Source organism: Athene noctua, chromosome 1 (genome assembly GCF_965140245.1).
Source record: "Athene noctua chromosome 1, bAthNoc1.hap1.1, whole genome shotgun sequence".
NCBI lineage: Eukaryota > Metazoa > Chordata > Aves > Strigiformes > Strigidae > Athene > Athene noctua.
Window position 1 is genome coordinate 174,486,337 of NC_134037.1, and position 12,288 is coordinate 174,498,624.

General features: G+C 38.3%; 1 protein-coding gene across 1 annotated transcript in view; it reads right to left on the minus strand.

The window, feature by feature from the left end:
- IL1RAPL1 (interleukin 1 receptor accessory protein like 1) overlaps positions 1-12,288 on the minus strand; it is an 801,634-nt gene that overhangs the window by 298,142 nt on the left and 491,204 nt on the right. Inside the window, exon 5 of the mRNA XM_074929670.1 lies at positions 11,557-11,710. Coding sequence (XP_074785771.1) covers positions 11,557-11,710 — 154 coding nt within the window. The remainder of the gene's footprint in view (positions 1-11,556; positions 11,711-12,288) is intronic.

Below are 12,288 nucleotides of genomic sequence, written 5' to 3' on the forward strand. Positions count from 1 at the left end.
AAGAAAAAAAAAAGTCTAATATAAGTTTTAAAAAGTAATCAGTTTTCTAATAACAACACTATGGGTAGAAGTAAGCAAAAATGTCGTCATTTTAACAATATACACAGCACTTGTTATATAATATCTAATTCAAGTGGAATTCTTCATTTTCATCAGGTTATAAGATTTCTTCTACTGATTACCATATCTTAAAACATTCCCTTAGCTTTTACTAACAACATATTGTCAACCCGGAGGACTCCAACAAAAGTCATGACTGCACCATCAATTACATTTTTTCGTAGCATCTGCCCACCAAGTAACTATTAAAATTCATACATATATTTTCCATCAGTTAACATTGCATGAGACAAGCAGAGGCATTAATGAGAATGACACACAGTGAAAAAGGATTATTAAAATAAAATTAATACTGATATTTACTTTAACATACTAAAACCAAAAATTTCCATTATATATTACAGGTAATGTTCTATTTTTACATTATCCACACAAAAAGCCACAAGAGACTGATCACTTATCCTCTGAAGATACACTATCAGGTAGAGAGGGAGACCTAGGTTACAGCAAGGGAAGTGAAAGATAAGGTGAACTTGTTTAAAAAGCACTAGTAAAATAAGAAAAGTCAGGAGGAGTGGCCATGTCCTGGACAATTTTTTGATAAATAACAGAAAAAGACATCAAGTAAGAAGGAAAGAATGTTACAGAAGGTATATTATGCATGAATTTGAACTTTGTCCATAATGACAAACCTGTAAATGTTTAACCCAAAAGGAACTAGTTATGTAATTTTAGGCAGAGGAAACACTACTCCTTCTAATGCCCATAGAGATAGTTTTATAAAAAAAGTTCTGACCACCCAACTCTGTTTACTTCTCTGATTCACTGTCTAGAGGAGCTTGTCTCTCTCCAATAACCACAGATGGGAATTATCTCCAATTATTAAAGCTGGTCTTTGTGAGCACCCCAATTCACAACAGTTGAAATATCAGAAGGTCACCACCAGCAAGGTCTGAAACAGAGCTGGGAATTTGTCTCCCTTTAATTGTTGCATCTGTTCTTCTGGTAAGTTGCTGAAGTTGGTTTTCTAATTCATAATTTCAACATATAACATACAGTATATGACATCATTTGCACTTACTCTCAAGTAAAATATATGAAGCTCTGCTCATTGTTGTCTTTATGTAAGGCTGGTTTTGAATAACCCACTAAATCCATTTACAATGAGTATGCTAGATGAACATCTATAGAGAATGTTTTAATCAAATCTCTAAATAACATTCTGATTATTATTACTCAAAGACACACAGGAAATTAATTTAAAACTTTGTTTTCAGTCGTACAAAAATGATTGTACTATAAAAGATCACTCATTTGTGACTAAAACCCCCATCCAACTCACTATTCAGTCATGAATTTGTTAAACTTACAGGAATTTATGTATTATAAAAACCCCATAGCCTTCAGCTACTTAGACCACTTTGAGAAACCTGTTCTAGTGGGGGCTGATGGGGCCCACCTGTTAGGAAAGGGGAAGAATATCTTCAGTCCAGGCTTGCCAAGCAGGTAAAGAGGGCTTTAAACTAAAGTTGCCAGGGAGGAGGAACCTCAATGAATCCCACCCTAACCAGTTTGACGCCATTGACAGAATAGATTTCCAGACCCTGAAGAAGGATCACAGGTCACCAGGAGAGCACCTGAGAGCAGCACAAAGGAATTCCAGCCACTCCCACCAGTAAGTCAGCTTCATCAGGTGCCCAGTTTAAATGCCTCTGTGTAAACACATGTAGCATGGGGAAGAGCTAGAGATGTGCACATGCCTGCAGGGCTGTGATCTTATTGTCATCACGGAGACATGGTGTGTTGGCTCCTATGGCTGTAGTGTTGAAATGGAAGGATACAGGCTTTTTGGGAAGGACAGGCAGGGGAGATGAGGAGGGGGCATTGCCCTCTATGTCAATGACCATCTGGAGTGAATGGAGCTCTGACTGGGAATGGATGAGGAGCTCACTGAGAATTTATGGGTCAGGATTAAAGGGAGGGCAGGGACAGGTGACATTATAGTGGGGGTTGGCTGCAGGCCACCCAGACAGGAAGACCAAGTGGATGAGGTCATCCACAAACAGATAGGAGCAGCCTCATGTTCACAAGCCCTGGTCTTTTTATGGGGGACTCTAACCACCTGATATCTTTTTGAGAGACAACGCAGCAGGGCATAAGCAATCCAGGAGGTTCCTGGAATGAGTGGATGATAACTTCCTTCTCCAAGTGATAGAGGAACCAATGAGAGGTGCTATCTTGGACCTTGTTGTCACCAACAAGGAGGGGCTGGTAGGGAATGTGAAGCTCAAGGGCATCCTTGGCTGCAGTGACCATGAAATGGTGGAGTTCAAGATCCTTAGGGCAGCAAGGAGGACACACATCAAGCTCACTACCCTGGACTTCAGGAGAGCAGACTTTGGCCTCTTCAGGGATCAGCTTGGTAGAGTAGCATAGGATAAAGCCCTGGAGGGAAGATGGGCACAAGAAAGTTTGTTAATATTCAAGACTCACCTCCTACAACCTCAGGAGAAATGCATCCCAACAAATAGGACGTCAGATAAAACCAGCAGGAGACCTGCACGGATGAACATGGATCAACAAGGATCTCCTGGACAAACTCAAAACCAAAAAGAACCCTACAGAGGGTGCAAGAACAGGTAGCCTGGGAGGAATACAGAGAAATTCTCTTAGCAGCCAGGGATAAGATCAGGAAAGAAAAAGCCCTGACATAATTAAACCTGCTCAGCAACACCAAGGTCAACAATAACAGCTTCTATAGGTACATAGGTGAGAGAAAGAGGAGTAGGGAAATTGTGGGCCCTCTCTGGAAGGAAACAGGAGACCTGGTTACCCGGGACATGGAGAAGGCTGAGGTACTCAACAAATTTTTTGCCTCAGTCTTCACAGACCAGTTATACTGCCCTAGTCACACAAGACAAAGGCAGGGACTGGGAAAATGAAGAAGTATCCACTGTAGGAGATCAAGGTTCAAGACCATTCAAGGAACCAGACCATCTAAGGAAGCAGTGATGAGTGGTGTTCCTCAGGGGTTGGTATTGGGACTGGCACTATTTAACATATTTGTCAGTGACATGGACAGTGAGATTTAGTGCACCCTCAGCAAGTTTGCCAATGACACCAAGCTGTGTGGTGCAGTCAACATGCTGGAGGGAAGGGATGCCATCCAGAGTGACCTTGACAGGCTTAAAAGGTGGGCCTGTACAAACCTCATGAGTTTCATCAAGGTCAAGTGCAAGGACAATTGCACGGGTCAGGGCAACCCCAAGCACAAATATAGGCTGGGAAATAAGTGGATTGAGAGCAGCTCTGCAGAGAAGGACTTAGGGATATTGGTGGATGGAAAAAGTACTATGAGCCATCAAAGTGTGCTCACAGCCCAGAAAGACAACAACATCCTGCAGGTCAAGGGAGGTGGCTGTACCCCTCTACTTTCCTCTGGTGAGACTCCACCTGGAGTACTATGTCCAGCTCTGGGGCTCCCAATATAAGAAGGACATGGACCTGTTGGAACAAGTCCAGAGGAGGCCATAAAGATGATCAGCAGGACTGGAGCACCTTCCTTATGGGGACAGGCTGACAGAGTTGGGATTATTCAGCCTGGCGAAGAGAAGGCTTTGGGGAGACCCTACAGTAGCCTTCCAGTACCTAAAGGGGATCTACAGGAAAGCCAGAGTGGGACTTTACAAGGGTATGTAGTGATAGGACAAAGGGTATCAGTTTTAGATGTAAGGAAGAAATTCTTCACTGTGAGGGCGGTGAGGCACTGGCACAGGTTGCCCAGAGAAGCTGTGGCTGCCCCCTCCCTGGCAGTGTTCAAGGCCAGGTTGGACGGGGCTTTGAGCAATCTGGTCTGGTGGAAGGTGTCCCTGCCCATGGCAGGGCGGGTGGGGACTAGATGATCTTTAAGGTCCCTTCCAACCCAAACCATTCTGTGATTCTATGATTCTATGCTAGAATTCTATGTTGGTAGCTTGAACGTGGTGCTTTCATAATGAGCCTACTGTTTTCTTCATATTTTATTAGTCTTTGCACATAGTAATGGTAAATAGAATTTCTGTCTGAATATATTCTGGAGTTGAATTAAATTCATGATGAACAAAAGGAATGAGTATCAGCTCCTGTAATTATTAGGATCAGCTGAAGCAAGGAGGGGTTGGGTGCATTCAAAAATGGTTCACCCCTGTCATTAACTGCAGAAACCAAGCAGTCTGTTCTAAAGCTCTAAATGCTTGAAAAACAACGGTCTTTGTTCTTTAACACCTTTCTCACTTCGCACCTGCTAAAAATAAAGTCGTATATGCTTATTGCAGCACCTTCATTCCAATGCATTGAGTTGAAAGGGAAGCAGAACTGGAAAGAATTAAAGCCAACATTTTTGGGGAAAAAAGGGTGTACATTTTGTCTTACACAGTTAGAACACAGACCACTTAAAGCAGGCTAAAACCTTCAAAGCCGTCTCCCTCTATTTTTTCTTCACAAAATATGGTGACTGGCCATGTACACAAGATCAAAATGTAGTGAGCTGTGAGGCTAGGTATATAATTTAATTATAATTTTTTCTTCATACTATTTATTTTCACAGTGGACTTTTCACAACTAAAAATACATATGTACATACAGTCATTTAAGATTTTCTACCATGCTGATGAAGACTAATTCTGTCAGAAAACAAAAGGGACAAAGCTTATTCAACAAATCCCAACCTTTAAGCAACACTAAGAGAGTCAACTACTCTATAATCAAAACAGGCAAATTACATTCCCTTTTGTGCCTAAAAAAATCTAAATACCAAAAAAATCATGGGTAGCAGATAAACTGTCACTTTCTAGATTATTGCAGAAATATTTTAAACCAAGCAGGTTAAATTTAAATAATAAAATACTTTTATCAATTTACATTAAATTTAATATTGCTATAGCTTGATTTTGAACACGCTCAAATCTCTAAATCTAAAATTGTGCTCATTCCATCAGGAATTGTTTTTAAGGGGACTTTAAAGGGACTAATCAATTAATAAAGACAATAAAAGCTGTATCTGAGGCAATGTTTCAGGAGTAAGAACCTACTGATTACCTCTGATTCCATCTGAGAGGTATAAGTGCTTCTTACTTTAATAGAATGAAAAAAAAAAAAATTGAATATTTAAAACTAAAAAAGTCATGGAGGAATTGAAGTAGTAATGCTCCAACTGCAAGGCTGATGGGGTCTGTTTGCTTTATGTTCATTGTGGAGAGCTATTTCATATTGCAGTGGGGACATATACTCTTAGACCCCAGCTGGACTTCATCTGACCTGAAAGAAATTCTGCAAAAGCAGAAAGAGTTTGTGCTTGCAAATGTCTTGGTACTAAAAATAAATAAATAAACCCCAACTATTATTAAACCTAACATTTAATTAAAATAAATTGCTGTTGGAAAATATTTTTGACCCATGTTGTGCACTATGACTAAATTAATACTACGTTGTTAAAATATGATTCTTTCCCAAGTCTGAACATACACTTAATTAAGTCTGTCACAGAGAGCAGGTATGCCTTAATTAGAATTCCACATATAAAAGAAAAACTGCTAATCTGACCAATCTGAAGGTATAAATGTTTACAAATGTCTTTGTACATTGCAGGACATTTTGGAACATGTAATTGCATAACCACAAACCAAGTACCACCCATTACACTGTTTATGTATTTTCTTTAGTTACGTGCTAGAATAAATTTGTACTTTGCAAAGCAGATAATGAAGTCAGATCTCAGAACAATAAGGAAATTGAATCATATCACTTAGATGATAATATATTTTCAGTGTGAGATGCAGATTTTCCTAACAACATTAAAGCAAAGTAGAAAGAATTATCCTAATAGAAACCTGAAAGATACATTCATATCATAAGAACAAACTATACTATGGAACAGAAGTAAGCTATATACTTATTCTTGGAAAGGAATAGTTATATAACTTTTGAAGATTTTGTGTATTATTTACAAATGTTATTGCAATGTTGCTGCCATTAACAATACATTTTTCATCAAACCAAAAATTTGAACACTAAATATGGTTGTTACTTTAAAGGTGTACCAAAGGTGGCATTTATTGTTTATAATTTAAGCTAAGAAAGGACATTTTTTTTCTCATTCTTTAAAAGGAGGGAAAATAATCTTTTTACATCGTTTAGGAATTTTCAACATCTATAGTTAGATGAGATCTATTCCACCTATAAAGTGAATTTGGCCTTTTTAAAAATGTGTGAACTTCCTTCTTTTTTTCAACTTTAATTCTAAATCAGAATGTGAGCCAGTCCATATTTCAATATGAGGCACATGGGTATGTAAGGTATAGAGCACTGAGGTTATCACAACAAGCATACACAACATCAATAATGAAAATAATGTGCATATATCATTAAATCCATAGTCTAATAGTGTGTAATAGCAACAATGGTTTCCCTACAGGAGACAGCAAGGCTGCCAAAGTGTACTGTGTGGACAAATAAAGGAGATCCTGGTTAGCGATCTTCTACGGTTGCCTGTAGAGAAGGAGAGGTGAGAAAAGCAGGCTGCTGCCTCATCCCACCAGTGCCATAGCTGGCTCACCCTGTCTGCCTCAAGTATTCCAGGAGCTGCTACTTTCAGTATTGCAGTTGCTTATACATATGACCCTATTCTTCCAACAAACTTGTGAAGATGTTAAACCTGCTTCTCTAATTCTTATGTGTAATAACTAGAAATGTTTGTAAGGTCAAGAGAACTGTCTCTATCCTTTTTCATATTGTCTGAAGACATAGTTTCTTCTCCAATAAGATTTTTGTTATAGTTCCTTTTTCATTGAGACCAACACATTCCTGTCTTTAAAAATCACCAGAAACTTCAGGTTACTCCAAATGTCAGTGTACTTGCAACATACTTATAGGATACATTCCTTGTATGTAGTTATGTGCATGTGTCACCTCAGTATTAGGTCTGCTATTCTAATTTAGGTTCCCATGGCTTTAGAACTGGAGATTCAAACTTGTGTCTATTTGAAACAGATATATTTTGGGGGGCCACTCCTGTTTAACATCTTCATTGATGATCTAGACGAGGGGATCGAGTGCACCCTCAGTCAGTTTGCAGATGACACCCAGTTGGGTGGGAGTGTTGATGTGCTCGAGGGTAGGGAGGCTCTGCAGAGAGACCTGGACAGGCTGGAGCCATGGGCTGAGGCCAACTGGAGGAGTTTCCATAAGGCCAAATGCCGGGGGCTGCCCTTGGGCCACAACAACCCCCAGCAGCGCTACAGGCTTGGGGAGGAGTGGCTGGAGAGCTGCCAGTCAGAGAGGGACCTGGGGGTGTTGATTGACAGCCGGCTGAACAGGAGCCAGCAGTGTGCCCAGGGGGCCAAGAAGGCCAATGGCATCCTGGCTTGTGTCAGCAATAGCGTGGCCAGCAGGGACAGGGAAGGGATCTTACCCCTGTACTCGGCACTGGTGAGGCCGCACCTCGATTCCTGTGTTCAGTTTTGGGCCCCTCACTACAAAAAGGACATTGAATGACTCGAGCGTGTCCAGAGAAGGGCAACGCAGCTGGTGCAGGGTCTGGAGCACAGGTCGTACGGGGAGTGGCTGAGGGAACTGGGGGTGTTTAGTCTGGATAAGAGGAGGCTGAGGGGAGACCTCATTGCCCTCTAGAGCTCCCTGAAAGGAGGTTGCAGAGAGCTGGGGATGAGCCTCTTTAATCTAGTAGTAAGTGACAGGACAAGAGGTAATGGCCTCAAGTTGCACCAGGGAAGGTTTAGACTAGATGTCAGGAAGCATTTCTTTCCAGAAGGGGTTGTTAGGTGTTGGAATGGGCTGCCCAGGGCAGTGGTGGAGTCCCCATCCCTGGAGGTGTCGACATAGCACTGAGGGATATGGTGTAGCTGAGAATGGTCAGTGTTAGGTTAATGGTTAGACTAGGTGATCTTCAAGGTCTTTTCCAACCTAGATGATTCTGTGATTCTGTTTACATAAAGTAGCACAAGAAATCAGTGAGAAAAAGGTTTAGCATCTCTCCTACTGCACTACTTCAGCAAAGGATCATTCTCAGGAGGTCTTAATAGCTTCTTCTTTTGATTTCATTTATAGAACATCTAAATTATCAATTGCTAAAAGGACTATTTAGCATAAACACCCTCGAGATTTTTGTACAAATGACTGCCTGGGCCAAACCAGTTTCCAATCTGAAGAAAATATATCAGTAAAAATTGCTCAGAAACAGTCTATCCACTAAAATAATGCTACTTTGCAAAATAATTTTTATCTTGTTTATTCCAATCTGAGATTTGGAAAGACAAAGGAAGAAGAAAATTTTATGTATCTGGAGAGTATCCCTACGATTTTGTAACTCTACTCTCTGGGTATTCTGCCTGTTTCTCATTGCCTTTGGTAGGTAGAAGGAAGGACAAGAATGGTGCTTTAATCTAGTTGTACTCTCTGCTTAACACACTGAATCCTGTTATGTCAACAACCAGATACCTATGATTTCTTAGCAAAATAATTAACTATTTGATTTCTTACTCGGCAATGGTAATAATGTACAAGCAGATATTCAGTTTTTATAGAATACTACAAATGTATACATATTTAACATCTGGCTCATGGATTTCTTGGATCACATGTGGGGTTTATCCTGTTTCTAGAGGAAAGGTAGTATATTCCAGGAAAAAAAAATGTAGAAAGTCCAAATTCCAGTCTTACATAAACACGTATGTGGAATCAGCCCACAGAAAATGGAAAAAAAAAAAAAAAGTGACTCTGTTTTCTAATAATGAGTGTGTGGTGGTGGCACACTCACGATTACCACACAAGGTAATGCTAATGAATAGTGAGTTATTTTTCATAAATTCTAATTTGATATACCCATTACATGTGCATAAACACATTACAACTTCCCATATGTTATGAAAAGTTTGGGTCCAATTGGTAATTCTTACTCATACATTTGAATTTCTTTTATTCTAACTAAAAAGTATATTTGGCAGAGAAATTTCAAGTGTCTTATAATTTTTTTACTCCTTCTGGAGCTGGGATTTATTGATGGAATTTTTTCTTAGCAATGGTTCACACAAGCTTCATCATTCATTTGTTTCAATTAATTATTTTTTCATTAATACAGTAAAGCAATCACCTATCAATTTAATTTTCCACTTTTGTCATTTGTGACATTTATTTCTCAGTTCATGAATTAAAGTTAAATTCCTTTTTCAAAACAAACACACAGTCCATTGCTCCCCCCATTTATTCTATATATTCCTCAATGTATGTCTAAGGCAATGCCGTTTTTCAGCTCACAGAAAAAGCATAAGACAGGCACCTAAAGCGTGAATCTCTTCCTATAAAGCATTGATTAAGTCTTATCAAGACATCAATACAGATGCAGTATAAAATTAGTAGTATTATGAGTAAATCTGTTTGTTCTGTTTAGTCACATAATATTATAAAGATGACACGACGACCTACAGTACTACCCAAGCAGATTGCTAATTTGGAGATTCTCCTTATATCTGCTGGGGTTTGAAGAGGTGGAAACAGAATAATTCCCTCCATAATCATTCATTCATTTTTAGCACATCAAAATCAGCCAAGTCTCTTTCTGTCTCTGTCTAGTTAAACATTAAATACTGAACTCCTACCTACACCACAAGTGATGAATTTTTTTTTTTTTTAAACTATTACTACAAACAGCAACATGCATCTGGTTCCAAAGCCTTTTTCTTTTGCCTTTCTGTCAGTCTGAGTATGTTTGAAATACTGCTGTGAAGTGGAGCACCAACCATAGGGGCAGAAGGCATCACCTGAGGACTGAGGGAATATGTATTTGAATCCATACATCATATATTGTAAAAGGTAATTGACAACCTCCTTCCGGTATATATCAAATTCTTGAAGACTCTCTCTGCTTTCTTCATATGAGAGTCAATCAAACGCAGTATATTGATGCTTACTGTGAGGTTAATCACTAGGCAGTAATTGCCTGTCTGTACTGACCAAATAAATCAATTCCATACACAGGAAAAATTATTAAGAGATTCTGGATATTGAGCTTAAATAACTAAGATTGATTACTTGAATTCTCTCAAAACAGCATATACAATATGATTTCCAGACTAACTACTAGAAGAAAATTACAAACCCTAATTCACTTTAATTTCTGCTAATGTTGAAGGGAAAATGGTATACATCAAAACAGAAAGCAAACTTTTCACCATAAAAGAAACTGCTGCAATGCTGCCTAATGCACATAAGTGCTGTTACTAATTGTCGGTGTACAATGTATTTGTATATTAGATAGTAAAAAGGAACAAGAAAAGCCCACAAAACTCCTCTAAGATTTGTTTCTTGGTTTGTTAGGCATTTCGAAGTTGCAAGAACTTATATATACAAGCATCTTTGTCAACCATATGGATCTAGTTCACTTTCAGATTGCCAGCAAAATCCTCCTTCTGCCTTCTTTTACAGAATATACTGTGGAACTACGCTGCATTAGCACAGATCATGATGTACTCCTGTCTTCCAATGTCATCTTATAATTCTAGAGACTAATATTATAACTCAGGTATGTGTTCAGCTATATGGTTACATGTTTGTAAAACAGATATTAGAGATCTGGTGAGGAACTGAAAATTTAACAGACCATTCTTCATACTGTTCTGCCACTGTGGACAGTACTATTGAAGTATATATTTTGTTTTCATCTATGGTGGATGTTACATATTAATACGGTAGTTTAAATGCAGATTATATTAAATGTATGTTCTCCAATTGCTGTTTGCTAAATCATAGAGTTTATTTATGTTACCTAATTACTCCTTGGAACATGATACTTCAAAATGTTTTTGAAGCCAAGAATAAATGGATTAAAAAATAATCAGACAAATAGAAAACAGCTTAATTGGTAGGCATGGCACATGACGATTGAGATCAGGAAGTTCTTGAACTATAAACTACATAAACTTGGGAGAGAATACCAGAGGCAAAATGCTACCATCCTTCAGTCATGTGCTTCTCAAACACTACCCCTTATATACCAACCACCCAGTTGTGATGGTCTCACTGGTCTAGAGCTGCTGCTATTGGGTTGCAGCTACAGCTATTCTCATATCCAAAAGCAATTATAGATACTGTTATTTAGAGCTAGAGCTATTCTTATGTACCAAGGCATTTAACCACATGAAGAAGTATGATAGACTTAATGATCTTATTTTCTGTTAGAGGTAGTGCTTTGCTGAAGTTACCTGTACCTGGACCACATTTGCCATTCCAAAACAAGACCTACACACAAGCTTTTGCAATAGACCAAAACTCAGACTTGTTCAAAATGTTACATGCACTACTGTGAAATATTCAGGATAGCTTTAATGTATCACCCATTCATATCTAAGCACACCGCAAATTTTTGTGCAAATGACTCAAATATGCACAACTCAAATAACAATTTTCAATGTTCTTTCTAAATATGAGAGAGCAAGAGCCTGTAATTACCTGTAACTGTTAATTCCGTAGTTCTTCTGACAACAAAGAATCCATATTTTAACTCACAAGTGTAATTTCCAATGTCATCCTCTCTAACTTCCCGAATGACAAGAGTGTCCTTTTTAAACACAATACTTGATCTCCATGTCTTTGACTTGCATTCCTGTTTAAAGATAATATAACACTTCAGTGACCATGTTCTTACACTTAAATTTTTGACACTCTTGACAATGATGCTTAAAGCCAAGACAGCTAGGCAAGAGCCCAGGTTAGTTAAGAACTATACATACACTAAATATGTAAAAAACCAGTTCAGTTAAGTGTTGATTAAAAAGAAAAAAGGCTATAGAATTTTATCAGGTGACTTAATATCTGCCCTCTGACAGAAAAAGAAAAGGAGCTGATTCCTTTGATGGTTTTCTTTTGATAATAGTTTGCTAAGGGGCTCCTATTTCATTTACTTATCAGCCATTACACTTACGTCTGTGACCCATGCCTGTTATAGTACTGATAGCTACAGGTTGCACGGGAAAATTTTTATTTTAAATCTATTTGTTAAAACATTTTAATTAAAAAAATGTAGAAAAGCAGAAGATGAGACTGAAAAGAAATGAGAATGTTATATATCTCTTTCTAAACCCATCTTAGAATCAAATCTCCCTGAACTCTTAGAAAAAGGTATTGCATTTACAAAAAATGAGTTAATATTTCAATTATTAAAATTAAAACATTAATTTTTAT